An 18,925-nucleotide genomic window follows, 5' to 3' on the forward strand; every position below is an offset into this window, starting at 1 on the left:
AATTCCAAAAGTTGTAAGGTTTCTGATCCTGTTGCACAACAGATCCATCAAGGTCTTGAGATCAGTCATGCTGTTAAATAGCAGATTAGTGGAGGACAGATCTCTTTTTTTTTTTTTGGACTGCTAGGCGGACATCTCAGGTAAAAACCCATACTATCATGATATAATTGTAATATTTATTTTCTTTCAGAGTAAATTCAAAGAGGCAATAGAGTGTTACAATAAATGTGAGACTGTGTTACCAGGCCAGGTTGCTATCTACACAAACAGAGCTCTATGCTACATCAGAACTAATCAGGTATGTTTTTGTATTGTTAATACTCAGCTTTATATTTGTTATAACAGTAGGTTTGTATATTGGAAGTAAACAACACCCATTGGTATTATTTATTTCTTAGTGAACTTATATTATTTGGGGACATTGAACATTTCATTTTGTTGTCTAGTTTAAGTTTCACATTTATTTAACCAACTTACTGAATGTTCTGTTGTATTTATTATTGACAGCCAAAGAAAGCTGAGGAGGATTGTTCAGAGGCACTGAAGTTAGAGAAGGATAATGTGAAGGCATTGTTCCGACGGGCTCAGGCTAGAAAGGTAGGTACAAACATTCTGTTAGTTTCCTAATAGGTGTTGAAGGATATGTTTATTTTTTTTTAACGGTAAAAAACGATAATATCCTAAAAGAAAGAATAACTCTGCAGTGTAGTCTCTTTATTTTCAAAGGTCAGACTGTATCTGAAGAATGATATTTGACTAATGTTTTATTTCATAGAAAGGAAAAAAGGAACACTGAAATTAAGTCTTTTACTGATGTATTGATATAACAAATAGTTTTCACCTTAAAAATGCATGTATTCCAATTACAGATGTTGAAAACATACAGAGACGGTATTGAGGACCTCAAACATTTACTACAAGTTGATCCTAGAAATTCAGCAGCAAAGAAAGAAATGGAACTACTGAAAAATTACTGGAGAGAGGTATCTGTTAGATTTTAATACTCGTAACAAGGACATTTTGCATGGGCTATTTGCATACAATGAAATTATTTTAATAGTTTGGTTTGAGCCAAAATGGCTGCTTTGTGAAAAAAGGAATTGATGGTTTGAATTGAATGAGAATGTTACATGTTTTAATGGATTTTGTTTCTTTGGTTGGCGAAACCGAGAAATCAACAAAAATTAGTATCCCAAGATTTTTAATGATTTCTCAGTATTAGTATATGGTTTGTATACAGTTTTTAAATTGTTAAAGGTCCATTACTAAGGGAAATTGAGTTGGCATTTTTGTACCCCCCGACAACAAAGTTGTAAGGGGGGGTATACTGGTTTCAGGTTGTCTGTCTGTCTGTCCGTCTGTCCGTAGACGCAATCTTGTGCGCACCATCTCTCCTTATCCCCTTGACAGAATTTAATGAAACTTCACACAAGTGATCAGTACCAACAGTAGTTGTGCATGGGGCGTGTTAGGTTCTTTTAGAAAAAAAATTTCCAGAGTTATGGGACTTTGTTTTTTTGTTACTATACTATATACATAGACACAATCTTGTGCGCACCATCTCTCCTCATCCCCTTGACACAATTTAATGAAACTTCACACAAGTGATCAGTACCAACAGTAGTTGTGCATGGGGCATGTTAGGTTCTTTTAGAAAAAATTTTTGCAGAGTTATGGGACTTTGTTTTTTTGTTACTATACTATATACATAGACACAATCTTGTGCGCACCATCTCTCCTCATCCCCTTGACACAATTTAATGAAACTTCTCACAAGTGATCAGTAACAACAGTAGTTGTGCATGGGGCATGTTAGGTTCTTTCAGCGACAAAAATTGCAGAGTTATGGGACTTTGTTTCTTGTTAACATACTATGTACATACAGTCTGCATATGCAATCTTGTGCGTGCCTAATCTACCAAACCCTTACACACCATTTAATGAAACTTCACACAAGTGATCAGTACCAACCCTAGTTGTGCATGGTGCATGTTACATTCTTTTAGATAAATATTCTGCATAGTTATGGGACTTTGTTTTTTGTTACTATACTGTATACATACAGTCTATATACATACAGTCCACATAATTATGCAATCTTGTGTGCGTCAAATTGCAGTGTACTGTGTCAGTGCATGCGGGGGGTACATTCATCACCTTTAGTGATAGCTCTAGTTTTTCATAGCCAGTGCATAGACTTCTGCAAGACACTAAATAATGAAGATTGGCAGGTCAAAATTTACAGAAGGTCTTTGAAACTCAAAGAAATGTATGTGTATTATGTTGAAATTTCAATGAATCAACAGAATGACCCCCCAGGTCTTTTTAACTTTCTTCATACTTCATAGAAAAATAATTGTACATATACTGCGATTTATTTCGAATTTCTACATACCAACTTTCATTTTCCAATAAAATGAAATAGTTTCTGTGCTTTTTAAAAGAAATTAAAATGTTCACTTTCCTTAGTATTGGACCTTTAATTTTGGAGATGAAATGTAACATGAAGGGAATTTATGATTTATGAGGTAGTTTTACAAATTATAAAAGTAATGAATATTTTTCAACAGCTCGTCAAATTTTCTGTTGTCAAAAATTAAAAAAATGCATAATTTGAAAATAAGTCTAGCAGATATATAACTAAAACTTACTTTGCTATAGAAATGAACTACATAAGTTAGAATTTCTTTAGTTATTATAGAGAAGTATTCTATTTTGTTAATTGAACTACATGCATTAGGTTATATGCTGTAGGGAAGACATACTTTGAAATCGTTATTTATTGTAGAGGACTTATATTCTTGGATTTCATGGTTCAGTATATCTATGTAGTAAGATGTTAACAAACAAACATATTTATCACTCATTTTCAGTTCCAATGTTGAAATCAACACATTCATATCTCCATAAAAAACATGTAGCTGTTTTGTCCAAAAACCACAAAATTTCATGTCAATGAATTTAAATGATTTCACAGTTTATATCAGCTTCATATGAAATTAAGGGAAGAAATTTCTCTGTAGTAAATGCACTATATCTTGTTAAGCCTTTAACTTGATTTTTAAGTTTTAAAGTAATATACAACTATACACCCTGTTTGTCTGTACACAGGAACTGGAAAGTATGAAGAAAAATATAGCTGACTTACAGAGTAAGAAAGATGACTTGGCCTCAAAGGTATCCAGTGCACAGTCTGGAAAACAGACCGGGACACATTCTGGAACACAGAATGGTACACAGTCTGCAAAAAAGACTGGGACACAGTCTGGTAAACAGAAGAGGCGTATGGTGATACAGGAAGTTGAAAGTGAGGAAGAAGAGAATATAGATAAAGGTAAATCAGTAAAAGTGAGTACACTGTCCAACTTGTGCAAGGTCAGAACACCTACATCAGACTGGTCACTACACAGTCCAGAACAGAGCACAATCTGTCAGAGAGGGTTGGTACTTATACAGAAAATACTGGATAAAAAGTACCAAAAATGATGATTGCTGTTCAGCTGAAAAATGTTCCAGAAAATTTTGTTTAGGGGAAATCTTGAAAAGTCATATAGCTGGTTGCAGTATAAGTTGTTATCTCTATATAACTTAGACATATACAGTTACACATGCATGTATATATAGTAATCTTCTTGTCTGTGGTAGTTCATTTAAAATGTGATAGTTGTTTCAAAATGTTGGCTTTCAAATTGCAGGTGCATCAAAAGCAAGTTCAGAAAGCAAGGCAGGTGGAAAAGATGCAAAACCCAAAGTAGAAGTAATTAACACAGAAACAAACAAGAAACAATCAAAATCAAAACCAGTCAAAGAGCACAAAGACAGTAAACCAGTCAATTCACAGACTGGTTCTAGCAAAAAAGGTTCAAAACCCAGTCAGAAGAAATCAGCAATAAAGGAAACCAGTCAGGGTTTACCAAGTGTGCCACAGACAGCACCAAAGCTGGATAAAGCAACACCATATGAGTTTATATCAGCCTGGAATGCTCTAAAGAATTCGGAAACTGTGAAGCTGTATTATGATCTGCTCAAACAAATCAAACCTGGTGATATAAAAACTGGTAAATGAGAACAGTTATTTCATACAGTAAAAATTCCAATATTAATTCAAGCATTTTGATTGATTTAGTGGAGAAGTTCACTTATTGATGAACCCCTTGTTTATCATTTTGTATTACTGTATGTATTTCAGCATTGGGTCAGGGCTGAAACTGATAGCAAAAATATTTCAAAAACAGCAATTACTTTTCTTAGTTGTAAATAAAACATGTAAGTATTGGTACTCATTTTCTTATTTAGATGATTTCCTTTTCAATGACCATTGTTTTGATTTAAGGACGTATGCTAGAATTTGGTGCGAAAATTTTCCCAATAACAGAATTTCTTCAAACTTTGGATATTGAAGGACAATCATCTAAGAAACAAAAAAATGCAATAAAAATCATAGGTCACCGGTATCGAAAAAGAGTTATCTGCCCTTGAAAATGGCATTTCCCCAAAAAATGACGTTTTCAAGGGCAGACAACTGTTTTTCGAATCTGGTGACCTATGATTTTTATTGCATTTTTTTGTTTCTTAGATGATTGTTCTTCAATATCCAAAGTTTGAAGAAATTCTAAATGGGAAAATTTTCGCCCATCTCATATACAGGGAATTCTAGCGTATGCCTTCAAGATTTGATAGGAGTTGTTTTTGGAATTTTTGATGCAGAGACTGAAAACATTAATCAGTGAAAATGTGAAAACAATAATTATGAAAGTTTAACTTTGTTACTTAGAATTATAAGGATTTGTTGTTTTGTTTTTTGTTGTTTTTTTTGCTTTGCCTTAAAGGCATCCATTCACTGTAGCTTTATTGTGTGCTTTTTTTTGGCTTAGCAGATATATGCATGAACACCTGGAAAAAATATTCCTACTAATTTTAAAACTTTTACAATGCAATTTGTATTTAAAGTTAACAATGTTTTGATTTTATTTTCAGTGATATCAAATAAGCTTGATGGTGCCATGCTTAATGTAATAACACGATGTGTGTCTGAACATTACCTACCTAATGGTAAGTTTATCTATATAACGTTTGTATGATGAGTCAGTTTACCTAAGATAGTAGTAAATTGTATATCTATAAAAACCTTTAGGGATGTAACAGTATAATGTGAAGACTGTGTAAGTGGATTTTAGTTAATACCAATTCATTTTAGCTCAGTTGTGATGAAAGCTTTAAACTTATTTGAACTACTGTGGAGTCGGCTTCCTGGTAAAACTGGTTCTGTTGTCATATGAGAAACATGGTCATGACCCCGGTGGGGCTCAAACCCACAATCCCCTAGGTAGAACAGCAGATTCTTAAGCTCTAGACTACTGCTGCCCTCAAAGTCGATGTGAAAAAGATCTGGATTCGGCCGAATCAGCAGAAATGTCATTTACTGAGGAGCCTATTTCATGCTTGCCTTTCACCTTGATCACAAAAATTATTATTATTACAAAGACAGAATTCTCAACTAAAGCAACTGAGCTGTTTCAATCAATTCCTATTGTCCCTGCATAATCTTTGTACTTCTATGGTTATGAAGCAAAATTTGTTAGTCATCTTTCCATCCAATACTAATGTGTGAATGAAGAACATGACTTTTACAGAAGTTGGTCTATGCTTGGGTTGGTGAAAAGGTTGTACAAAACCCTTGACTAGAATATTGTTCCCATCCCACTGCAACCTCAGCTGGTGATTTACTGTTTTACTGTAAACTTAAAAAAAGTGTGTAAAATAGCCTGTAAAAAGCTTGTAAGTGAACTTTTCATTAAGAGATAGCAGTTTATGTATTCAGTATTTAAACTCTTGTTGTATTATGACAGGTGAAGGTGAAACAAGCTACGAGTTGCTAAGAAACCTTTCAACTGTGCCAAGATTTAAGACAGTTTCCATGTTCATGTCACAGAAAGAGAAAACAGGTTTGTTTCAAAGTACTGTAAAATCATTTAATTTCATGGAAATTACTTTTTACGGTTTTGTGCAAAGTTGCTATTTTGGTGGGGCATATGATTTTGGTGGATTTCAACTTTTGAAGATTAAATTAATGGGAATTTTACATGGTCATTGGTATTGAATTTAGTAGATTTTTGAAACCATGAAATCCACAAAAAATTAGTCCACCACAAATATTAAGGATTTCACAGTAGTTTAACAGATAAATTAAATTTAAGTTATGTCATATCCTTAAACCCCTCCAAAGCGAAACAAAATTTAAAAAAACACCTAAAACCACACTGGTGTTGAATCAACTGGTATGTACTTGGTCGACTGATATTTTCTTTTAGTTGTGTAATTTGCTGATAAACTAATTTATATTTAATGGACTTTTCCTGAATTTACAGTAGCTAAAGGTATTTTCTTGATATGTATTTTTGAGTCGGCTAAAGGCTGAAAGCCTTTTGACGAGTCCTTGCTATCCAACGATTCTCTAAATGGACCGAATAACATGTGAAGGGATGTAGTTCCATTAGATTTCTCAAATTTCAAACAGTTCACTGCATGATTGAAGTTAAGTTGTGTCAATTCCCTTTGCTATGACCAATATACGATGTAATCTGTCATATTTATGACTTGTAATTGTGCAATTCTCGAATGTAACTCATTAAGCATAAATGTGCATTTTAAGAATTGCGCAGGCTTACAAAACTTGGGTAACATCCAGTGAAAGACAAAAAATAGTTCCACTGCAGGGCTCCAGATAAGATGCGTATTAAATTAAATTACGTATAGAAATAATGCAAATACGCATGTCTAATAATTTCTAAGCGTATAAAAACGTATATAAAATTACAGAAACGCACACAATGCTTTTTTAAAAACAAAATCTGAATCGTCTGAATGCGTTAGGTAACATAGCCGATCAGCCTTAATTCTCCCACATTGAACGTAAACACGCATCATATGATTTCTACAAACTTTGCGTGGGTTGAATTTTGCAGTCAGTAAACGGATAAATTATCGGAAGAAGAAGCTCTTACTGGTTTGTTTAATTACTACTGATATTAAAAATGATTTTAATTCTTATTTTTCGAGAAATAAACAAATCGGCGAAACATTATCTAAATTGAATTTTCTTGTAGTTTTTGAAATCGAAAGTAGATCGTCTATGTTTGGCGAAACGAAACAACTTTTTTATGAAAAGATTTAAATAAGAGGTAATTTAACCGTAAACTTCAATGTCAGATACTGCCAATTGCTGCTAAATGTCTTCGTATCATCACAATTTGTAAAATATATTGTTGAAACTGGAGAAAAGTGTAATCGTATCCGGATATAATATTTTGGGTAAATATCGAGCTGTGTTATGAAATTTTAAGAAAAAAACTAAAAGCAAACTGAAACTGGTAGACTATACTGTCAGTACATCAATCATTAGCCGACTCAGGCCATTCAGGCCTTTGATTAATATGCTAATAGCTAATTGATATGTATGTTTAATATGCTAATAGCTAAAAGCATTGTCACAGTGTTATATTTTGTTTACCTGTGTATTTTACAGATGTTCAGACAGTGATGAACAAGTTAGAATCACTTCCGTCCAAGATTTACAGCCCAGAGGACATTAAACAACTGAGGAAGGAATACAGTGTATAACAGTTAAATACAATGTCGGACAGTTGCATACAGCATCTTAACAGTTGAATACAATGTCGGAAAGTTGAATACAATGTTTGACAGTTATAATGTCGGAAAGTTGAATACAATTTTTGACAGTTGAATAATATGTCTGACTGTTGTTAGATATATAAGAAGAGAAGTTGATAACATATGCACTGTACATGCACTTAGCTGAAATAAATACTGTAAACAAAAGTAATTTAAGGTTAGGACAGAAATACTGATGATAGAGGATAATTTGCAAGTTTAACACAAAGTACTAATCATTTAGTATAATGTATCAGCTGACAGGTTGGTATGAACATATTTATTGTTGGATATGGTTATGAGCAAAATACGTAAAAAGAAAATATATACATTTAGTATACTGATATATCAATTTTAGAACTGCCTAGATAGCCTAGTGGTAGAGTGCCTGCTTCAAGTGTAGGAGGTCATGGGTTTGATCCGCGGCCGTGTCATACCAAAGACGTGAAAAATGCTATTACAGTTGGACCTGCCCTTGCGACCACTTGAGTTAAGCCACTTCCTGACCTAAGCGACCACTTTAAATTCCTCCTTTGCGATTTCAACAATAATGTACTCGAGACAAGTGACATGCCGTAAAACGTGACCAGCGACCATTTATTTTACTTCCCATTCATTACATTTACCTGTTATCAAGCGACCAACTTGAAAATGAAATAGACAAAAAATGACATCAACTTCTCAATTCAAACCGATAACAAAAGGTGTGATCATCCTTTGTTACGACCTGTTAAACTTCATAGATCAAATGGCCAGTAATTATCGGCAATTAGCGTGACACCTCGTGCCAGTTTTGTTGTTCACAATTTGATATCAGTTAAAGGTAATAGTTTTATTAGTATTATATTATTTACAATTTTTTATATTTCTTTCCTCAAAATACATAACTTCATATAAAATTAATTTTGGTTAAGGAAAAATAAACTACTATTACCTAATAGTGGTCTTGCGTTTTATACAGATCATACGAATGGCAATCGTAGTTTTTAGCCTAAAAAATTAGCACGTAGAGTAGATTCCCTTTACCAGAGTGGCGAAAATCATAAACAAACTTGTCTTGAAGCTGGAAAATCAGCTTGTTTCTTCATGACAGCTTCTTTACCGAAATACATGCTCAGAACTCTATCCTGAGTTAAGAGACCACAATCTCAACTTCCCCTGTGCAGTCACTTAGGACAGGTTTGACTGTAGTAGCTTCCTTGCTTGGCGCTCAGCATTATAAGGCTAGGACTGGTCAGCCCGGTGTCAGTATAATGTGACTGGGTGGGGTATCATGTCACATGTCTATGACATGATATTCCAGTGAGGCAGCACTGTAAAGGTAGGCATTGTGCTCACTGCTACTAGTAGACGCCATCGTTTATATGACTGAAAAATTGTTGAAAAAAACATTTAACCCAAACATACACACAATTTTAGAATGATAGCCATGATTAACATATACCATATATTACGTAAATATTATTAACATGTTTATGTTGACTCGCTGAGCTGACACGTTATCTTAAATGATTAATATAATGTGTAATTGTTTAGGTAAGATATTTGATATGGACTTGTATTAATTATTTCTCTGATTGTTACAGTCCATTTCAGTATGGTGTTTTCAGATTTCTGTTACCAACTGTTTCTAATTCAGAGTGATCCAAGTAAGTTTTAATCATTTTGGGATTAACCTCTTGATCTTAGATTTTCTAACTAATCAGTGGTTTGTGGCTTGTTTAAAAGCGCAGCTTTTCATAGGTCAATGAATTGAGGCATAATGAAGTTATGTACACATACTGATTCTCCAGTTAAGATCAGGTCCAGTTATTATAAAACCATTTCAAGATTGTACTTAGAAACAACCTCTCAGATACTGCCAAATTGAAATTGGTCAACATCTTATAATCTATGGACCAGATCTTGCATAATATAAGCATAATATTTTATATTTTTTACCTGATATTTTATTCAGTGATGTGCAGATATATTTATAGATCTGAAACCAAGTGATGGTCCTATTGAAATTTCATAGTTTAACAAACTAATTTCATAAATATATTTACTCTTGATGTTGAATGTTCCAGCCAACACTGTGGCACATATTACACACTCAAAACAACATATAACATAAAATTAATGTCAAGTGATGATGTATACTTACACAACAGAAGTTGTTTTTGTGAGATTGCACCAATTTCTTCATTGACTCAGCTAATTAGCCTTTAGCCTGCTAAATTTCTAAAATGGACTGGTCCATCATTCAGTTTGGTCAGTACCATTTATAATTAGAAGGGATGGACACTGAAAATTTACTGGCTGAATAGCAAATAGTGCAGACCATGATCAGCCTGCACTGGTTGCAAAGGCAGAATCACTTGGCGCCAGCAGGCTAAAGGATAGCATATTATATGTACAAGTGTCATATCAGTCGAACAGACCAAGAAAAATGCACATGGTATATGATTCAGCATGCATATTAGCAGTTTTTCATCATTGTTAGATTTATAAACTTGTGAACATATAAAACCGTACAAAGTTTTCAGTTAAAAAAATGTTTTTACGGATGCACAGTATATCAGTATCTGGCCATGGCTGACATATTAGATAAGATAGCTTTCTGACAGACATGCAATTCCTTTGGGTTTATAACCCCAGATCCAGTATTTTATGTGAACTGAATGTTCTTGTTTTCCAGAAATAGTATTGAATATTCTTATTTTCAAAAAATAGTATCGAATATTCTTGTTTTCCAGAAATAGTATTGAATATTCTTGTTTTCCAAAATAGTATTGAATATTCTTGTTTTCCAGAAATAGTATTGAATATTCTTGTTTTCCAAAATAGTATTGAATATTCTTGTTTTCCAGAAATAGTATTGAATATTCTTGTTTTCCAAAAGAGTATTGAATATTCTTGTTTTCCAGAAATAGTATTGAATATTCTTGTTTTCTTGAATTGCATTTGTTTCTTTAAAAATCACAAATCTATTACTACTAAATTGGGACCTTACTTTTTGGACTGCAAATTAAAATGGTTCCAAGATCCAGAATATACATCATTTTCAATAAGAACTTTTTGTTGGGTATTTTTTGTTGTCAAACATTATTTGCAGAGGATTTTGCTTAATTATGAAACAACTATTTGTACTGTTCTTTAGTTTGATTTGTTTTACAGTTTTGATGCATAATTCAACTTGTACAGTCTATAATACTTGTAAGTTGTTTTTTATTTAACCTTTAGCCTCCTAAATTTCTAAAATGGACTGGTCCATAATTCAATTTGGGCAGTACCATTTATTATTCAAAGGGGTGTTCAATGAAAATTTTCTGACTGAATAGCGAACAGTGCAGACCATGATCAGCTTGCACAGACGTGCAGGCTGATCTTGGTCTGCACTGGTCGCAAAGGAAGAATAACTTGCTGCCAGCAGGCTAAGGGTTAAATTTATATGTTGGTATATTTCCTACATACTTCCTGTTAGCAGGTTTGTTATGGAGGCATGTAACAAAGTGCAGTGATTCAGTTTGCAATTTTGTATTTCACTGTAATATCAATGATTAACTCCCTTGTCTGTGATTCAAGATTCCTTATGGTATATCAGAGTGATGTTCTATTTATGCAACATATTCTATTTATAGAATATGAAGAAATTCTCTTAGAAAGTTTGTTAGCTTTATTACTTATTGGCAACCACAATGTTTGTTCTACACACATTAACCTTTATCATGCTGAACACGATTGATTCTGCCTTTGCGACCAGTGTACATCATGATCGTATGTGCAGTCTGATCAGGATCTGCACTGTTCACCACTCAGTCAGTATCATTTTGGTAAGCACCCCTTTAGACAGTTAATGGTACTGTCTAAACTGAAAGATGGACAAGTTCATTATAAAAGTTTAGCATGGTAAGGGTTAAGTTTTTTTATTTGTCTCTGTGTTTGAACAAATTCAGTAGGAGTCTTTCTGCCCATATTAATGTCTTTATGTTTTGAAAAATATTTCTTGAGTGAAAGAGATGTATATTTATTATGCCCCCCTTAAAAGAAGGAGGGGTATATTGTTTTGCAGATGTTGGCCGGTAGGTCTGTCCGTCGGTCGGTATGTAGACCAATCTGTTTCTGGATGATAACTCAAGAACGCTTTGGCCTAGGATTCATGAAAGTTGATAGGGAGGTTGGTCATCACCAGCAGATGACCCCTATTGATTTTGAGATCAGTAGTTCAAAGGTCAAGGTCACAGTGACCCGGAACAGTTAAACAGTTTCCGGATGATAACTCAAGAACGCTTGGGCCTAGGATCGTGAAAGTTGATAGGGAGGTTGGTCATGACCCGCAAATGATCCCTAATAATTTTGAGGTCAGTAGGTCAAAGGTCAAGGTCACAGTGACCCAAAACAGTTAGACGGTTTCCGGATGATAACTCAAGAATGCTTGGGCCTTGGATCGTGAAAGTTGATAGGGAAGTTGGTCATGACCAGCAGATGACCCCTATTGATTTTGAGGTCAGTAGGTCAAAGGTCAAGGTCACAGTGACCAGGAACAGTTAAATGGTTTCTGAACGATAACTCAAGAACGCTTAGGCCTAGGACCAGGAAAATTGATAGGTAGGTTTGTCATGACCAGCAGATGACCCCTATTGATTTTGAGGTCAGTAGGTCAAAGGTCAAGGTCACAGTGACCTGGAACAGTTAAATGGTTTCAAGAATGCTTGGGCCTAGGATCATGAAAGTTGACATGAGGTTGGTCATGACCAGCAGATGACCCCTATTTTGATTTTTAGGTCAATAGGTCAAAGATCAAGGTCACATTGACCCAGAACAGTAGAAATTTTATGTACAATGACCATATAATTTCTGTAACTTGTGCAATTACTGAATGCATCAAGGGGCGCATTTCGTGTTCTATGAGCTCTTGTTTGAAATATTTCTTTTCATTATATTGCTCTCCTGTGAATACCCTTTACTGACATGATAAGTTTGATAACACTAAATTGGCATCATTGAATGTGACTTGTTAAGGTATGACAGGAAACAGCAGTTGTAGCATTTTCACCTTAAAGGGAGGTAATTACAAAATTTTATTTTAAGACAGTGAAACCTTTTTCTTGATATCTGATAGAAATCTGTCTGCATGTAATTGGCTGTTTCCTTGCTGAAGTAAATCTCTGAAAGAAATACTCAAAAAGTGAGAGAAAAAATCGTTAAAGTTTGCTTAAAAGCAGTTGACGTTTAAAAAGAAAAGACAATTCACAATGTCATGATTTCATTATTTGTGGCGGACTTTTTTCATCAGAACCTTTGCTTCATGATATAAAACTATCAAAAGGCACATTTTCTTTAACAACTGGTTTATCTGTAATAATTGCTTCTTTGTATTTATCTTACTGAATAGATGTAGAAGTTGCGAACATACAGAGGTTGTTGTGAACTTAGAGAAGGTAGAAGCTGTTTTGGGAAGTACCCTTATATGAGCCGCGCCATGAGAAAACCAACATAGCATCCGCGCAGTCTGGTCAGGATCCGTGCTGTCCGCTAACAGTTTCTCCAATTCCAATAGGCTTTAAAAGCGAACAGCATAGATCCTGACCAGACTGCGCGGATGCGCAGGCTGGTCTGGATCCATGCTGGTCGCAAACCCACTATGTTGGTTTTCTCATGGTGCGGCTCCATTATTTAATAGGTAAAGTTGAAAAGAAGAATTGTTGTGATCTTTTTGTTACTGATTGTTTTATGTACATGCAATTTTTGTTTACTTTGACATAAGTTTATATTCAATGTCAGATTTTTGTTATGTCAGTAAATTACTTGACCAAAATAAAAATAAAGTTTGCAAAAGAAAACAAGGTTTTTATCTGTTTTTAAGTACAAATGGCATTCATTTTCAAAGGGAGACACCTTTTTCCAAATATTTTAAGTATCTGTCAAGAAAAAGTTGTCTCCCTTTGAAAATGAATGCCATTTGTAAAGAAATAAAGGTATGAATGTATTAAATGCATCCGCTACTATTTTCTATATAAAATTAACAACTTATAACATATTTTTATCAAGATTTCTAGTCTTTCACTTCCTGCGAGACTACCCTTGTCTTGAAGGTCTGTCTTTAGGCAATCAAAATATACCCAAAAAATATGGGGTTGACCATAATGCAGTGAAACCATGGTCACGTGACTGAGACACGTGATGAAAACGTTAATATTGCGTAGGTAGACATCAGGAAATACCTACTTTCACTTTCATTTTACAAGGCAGCTTCCAATCAACTTTTGAAGCATATAACGTAGCTTAAAATCATCTGCGGACATTCCTTTTTACAATCAAGCATAAATAAAGCTTATATCTGGCATGAAAATGGCCTTTACTAGGCGGGAAAATTGCACTATATATTGATATGGACTACATTCGAGTGGACCACGGAGGCATATCCGGCTAATTGCCCCCTTCATGCCTAAAGATGAACAATTGCTGAAAACTGTGTTCCACCTTATGTGAAATTTCACCGCTCGCACGCTATTGCAAATACATCAAAACGAACATGTGTAACAGGTCTTTGAAATTGGTGAGTTTTTAAAGGCGTTTGACTGTCCGGAAGAGGGGCCCCTTTAGGCAGTCCTTTTCCGGAATTTAATGTTTATATCAGTATACTGACACTTGTTTCATAAAGTTATATACATGTTTTACATGCTGTTCAATTTTCATGTTAAACAATTCTTTCTTTCTATGATCTGCTGTTGCTTGATTTTTGTTTCTCAAAGCTTAATTCTAAACCTTAAGTTGATTTGTGAACTGCGATCATTCAGAAAATGATTTCTGCATTTTACTTTGGTTAGTAAGAGAACCACACGACATACAGCATGAATCTTTTCCATGGAAACTATTCCTTTAAGATGTTGTATTGTGTAAATGTTTTGTTTGTCTGTGTATGTATTTTACAGATGTTAGAACTTGAAGGAGTAGGCAAAATTGGTTTGAGTTAATTGGTAGTTCAACCCCTCGAACAATATACATTTTATAGGAATTTTGCCTGGACATAACAATGACTTCAAAAGAAGGGTGTTGTTTTAATAATCTGAGTTCAAGCGAAAGAAATTCACCTATAATTTCATATCTATTGAAAAGGGCTGGACAGTCAGTGGGGAAAATTATATCTGTTCAACACACAATCATTTTGCCATATGGAAAGAATGTGATGATACAAAAACCAAACAAAATAGCTTTTAACTAATTTACTTTTTTTGCGTGATTAAGTATATTTGCCATGATTGTATACCAGACAGTAAAAATGTCTCAAGGAAAATTGCTGTACAATGCATATAAATATCAAATAAGATATACATGTTTACTAGTCTAATAAATCAAACATTTAAAAAATATTCAGATATTTATTGCAATTCTCTCAATATGATTAGCACTAACAAAAATATCACAAAAGTATAAGCAACAAGAATGACGTCAACACTGTATGATATTATGCCACCTGAAAATGCTGGAAAGGGTTCAAAAAAGAGGTTAACTCCAAACAAGAGGGTCATGATGACCCTGGATTGCTCACCTGAGTAATATGAGCTACATGTTTCACATGTCAAACTGATGATAAAATATTAAGGTCAGTAGGTCACATTCATGGTCAATGAAATTCAGTTTTACGATTTGTGTGCAAAACTGTGTATGTCATCAAAATTTCAAGGCTGTATCTTAAACAAGAGGACCATGATGGTCCTGAATCGCTCACCTATCCCCACATGACCCAGTGCTGAACTGAGTATGACGTGGTTATTTCTATTATTTGACATAGTGACCTAGTTTTTGAGCGCAAGTGACCTAGATATCATCAAGATAAAAAATTCTGACCAATTTTCATGAAGATCCATTGAAAAATATGGCCTCTAGAGAGGTTACAAGGTTTTTCTATTATTTGACCTAATGACCTAGGTTTTGGAGGCACGTGACCCACTTTTAAATTTGACCTAGATATCATCAAGGTGAACATTCTCACCAATTTTCATGAAGATCTCGTGAAAAATATGGCCTCTAGAGAGGTCACAAGGTTTTTCTATTTTTAGACCTACTGACCTAGTTTTTGACCACACATGACCCAGTTACGAACCTGACCTAGATATCATCAAGTTGAACATTCTCACCAGTTTTCATGAAGATCCATTGAGAAATATGGCCTCTAGAGAGGTCACAAGGTTTTTCTATTTTCAGACCTACTGACCTAGTTTTTGACCCCACGTGACCCAGTTTCGAACCTGACCTAGATATCATCAAGGTGAACATTCTGACCAATATTCATGAAGATCTCATGAAAAATATGGCCTCTAGAGAGGTCACAAGGTTTTTCTATTTTTAGATCTACTGACCTATTTCTTAACCCAATGTGACCCAGTTTCGAACTTGATCTAGATATCATCAAGGAAAACATTCTGACCAATTTTCCTGAAGATCCATTGAAAAATATGGCCTCTAGAGAGGTCACAAGGTTTTTCTATTTTTTACACCTACTGACCTAGTTTTTGACCGCACATGACCCAGTTTCGAACTTGACCTAGATATCATCAAGCTGAACATTCTGACCAATTTTCATGAAGATCCATTGAGAAATATGGCCTCTAGAGAGGTCACAAAGTTTTTCTATTTTTAGACCTACTGACCTAGTTTTTGACCGCACGTGACACAGTTTCGAACTTGACCTAGATATCATCAAGCTGAACATTCTGACCAATTTTCATGAAGATCCATTGAGAAATATGGCCTCTAGAGAGGTCACAAGGTTTTTCTATTTTTAGACCTAATGACCTAGTTTTTGACGGCACGTGACCCTGTTTCGAACTTGACCTAGATATCATCAAGGTGAACATTCTGACCAATTTTCATGAAGATCCATTGAGAAATATGGCCTCTAGAGAGGTCACAAGGTTTTTCTATTTTTAGACCTACTGACCTAGTTTTTGACCCCACGTGACCCAGTTTCGAACTTGACCTAGATATCATCAAGGTGAACATTCTGACCAATTTTCATGAAGATCTTGTGAAATATATGGCCTCTAGAGAGGTCACAAGGTTTTTCTATTTTTAGACCTACTGACCTAGTTTTTGATGGCACGTGACCCAGTTTCGAACTTGACCTAGATATCATCAAGGTGAACATTCTGACCAACTTTCATAAAGATCCCATGAAAAATGTGACCTCTAGAGTGGTCACAAGCAAAAGTTTACGGACGGACGGACGCACGCACGCACGGACGGACGACGGACGCCGCGCGATCACAAAAGCTCACCTTGTCACTTTGTGACAGGTGAGCTAAAAACAAGAAAGTAGGTCAGAAGGTCATGGTCATAGTCAAGTGACATCATATTACTTGGGGTCATCAGGTAATTATAATTAAACAGTCTTGGAAATAGGATCAGATGATTTTTGAAGTATTTTTCCTATATAACTCACATAATAACTAAGTGACCCCAGGGCCAGGTCTCTTTTAACCCCAGGGGCATAATTTGAACAATTTTGGTCAATATCAAAAGCCTAGGTCGTATGGTTTCAGACAAGAAGATTTTTAAAGCTTTTTCCTATACAAGTCTATATAAAACTTGGGACCCCAAGGGCAGGGCCTCTTTTCACCCAAGGGGTACAATTTGAACAATTTTGGTTGAGGACCGTAAGACAATGCTACAAATCAAAGGTCTAAGTGTTGTGGTTTCAGACAAGAAGATTTTTACACTTTTTTTCCTATATAAGTCTATGTAAAACTTGGGACCCCCATGGCGGGGCCATATTTGACCCTAGGGGGATAATTTGAACAATCTTGGTAGAGGACCACTAGATGATGCTACATACAAAATATTAAAGCCCTAGGCCATGTGGTTTTGTACAAGAAGATTTACAAAGTTTTCCCTATATAAGTCTATATAAACCATGTGACCCCAGAGCGGGGCCTTAATTAGTTTATACAGAATTTATTTTAGGTCGATTGTGAAGGAAGTTCTACAATTTATATTAATCACTCTCGACACCTCATTCCTGATGGAATCCATCGCCACGAGGGTATGAGAGAAGAGGCCAGTTTCCCTTTTAATGCTGAGCGCCAAGCAAGGGAAGTACAGTCGACATCGTACTTGCGACCACCTCTATTAAGCGATTTTTGTATTAAACGACCGGTCAGAAGGACCCTCCCATACATATTTAACCCTTTGTCATGTATTTGCAGAATATATTTTAAATATTTGTTTTCTCAAAACTATATTCCAAGTGATTGCAAAGTATTTGCATCAGACTTTTGCAAACAGTCTGCAAAACATATCACACTGAAGCAAAGGGTTTGCAAATAAACACTTAGATAAATTACAGACTGCAAAGGTTTTGCAAACAAATACTTTGTTAAATTAGCAGACAGCAAAGCATCTGCAAATAAACACTTAGCTCATTTAGTTAGCAAAGGTATTGCAAATAAACACTTTGTACACAAATGAAAGAGCAAAGCATTTGCAAATAGTTAACATAGATGAATTTGCTTTCCTGGTAGACTCTAGGTACAGGAAGTAATTAACCATTCTGTTTTCTGATTGGTCTATATTCAAATGGCAGGATTTTTGAAAATATTGTGAGGAAATGTTTACACATCAGTTAGTAGAAATATTTTGGTGATGCAAACTTGTGTTAACTTAAACAGATTATTATATTCTAATTATTTTTTTCTGGATATAAATTTTGTTGAATAAGGATAATTCAATACCATGTTGTTAAGCAATGAGACTTCCAAGAAACAGAGAATATTGCAGCATGTAGAAAGGTAATGTTAATCAATGATAGTTATATAAAACACTTTTTACTGATTGAAGCAAATTATTGTTGAAACTTACATTATTTCAGTTATTGTTACTGAATGATCACTGCAATGGTTGACTTTTAATAGTTATTTAAACTGCAAATGGTTTTGTGAATTTACATCTGTTTTTCAGATATTAAACAAAGTCCTTTTTTTTGAACCTCAGAAATTCATTTTTTGCTATTTGTTACATATTTGCTAATACTTTGCATATTATTTGCAGGCAATTTGCAAATACTTTGCTATCACTTTGCGATTACTTTGCTATCACTTTGCGATTTATTTGCTGAAGTTTCAGCTGCGAATTGTAAATTGTTTGCGAAGTATTTGCATTCTGTGTGCGTAGTGTATATTTGCAAAAGCTTTGCAGAATAGTTGCACATTTCGTTCCATTTCTACTCGTCTGCGGAATATATTCAGCAATCATGTGCTGCAACTGTTCTGCA

General features: G+C 34.6%; 1 protein-coding gene across 1 annotated transcript in view; it reads left to right on the forward strand.

Annotated features, from left to right (window-relative positions):
* Positions 1–12,897, forward strand: part of LOC123531057 (sperm-associated antigen 1-like) — a 39,523-nt gene extending 26,626 nt beyond the window's left edge. Inside the window, exons 16-23 of the mRNA XM_053518155.1 lie at positions 191–298; positions 508–597; positions 870–983; positions 3,112–3,334; positions 3,696–4,058; positions 4,978–5,052; positions 5,850–5,945; positions 7,526–12,897. Of these exons, the coding sequence (XP_053374130.1) occupies positions 191–298; positions 508–597; positions 870–983; positions 3,112–3,334; positions 3,696–4,058; positions 4,978–5,052; positions 5,850–5,945; positions 7,526–7,620 (1,164 nt within the window). The 3' untranslated portion in view covers positions 7,621–12,897. The remainder of the gene's footprint in view (positions 1–190; positions 299–507; positions 598–869; positions 984–3,111; positions 3,335–3,695; positions 4,059–4,977; positions 5,053–5,849; positions 5,946–7,525) is intronic.
* Positions 12,898–18,925: the final 6,028 nt, after the last annotated feature.

The sequence above is a fragment of the Mercenaria mercenaria genome, chromosome 11 (assembly GCF_021730395.1).
Source record: "Mercenaria mercenaria strain notata chromosome 11, MADL_Memer_1, whole genome shotgun sequence".
Taxonomy (NCBI): Eukaryota; Metazoa; Mollusca; class Bivalvia; order Venerida; family Veneridae; genus Mercenaria; species Mercenaria mercenaria.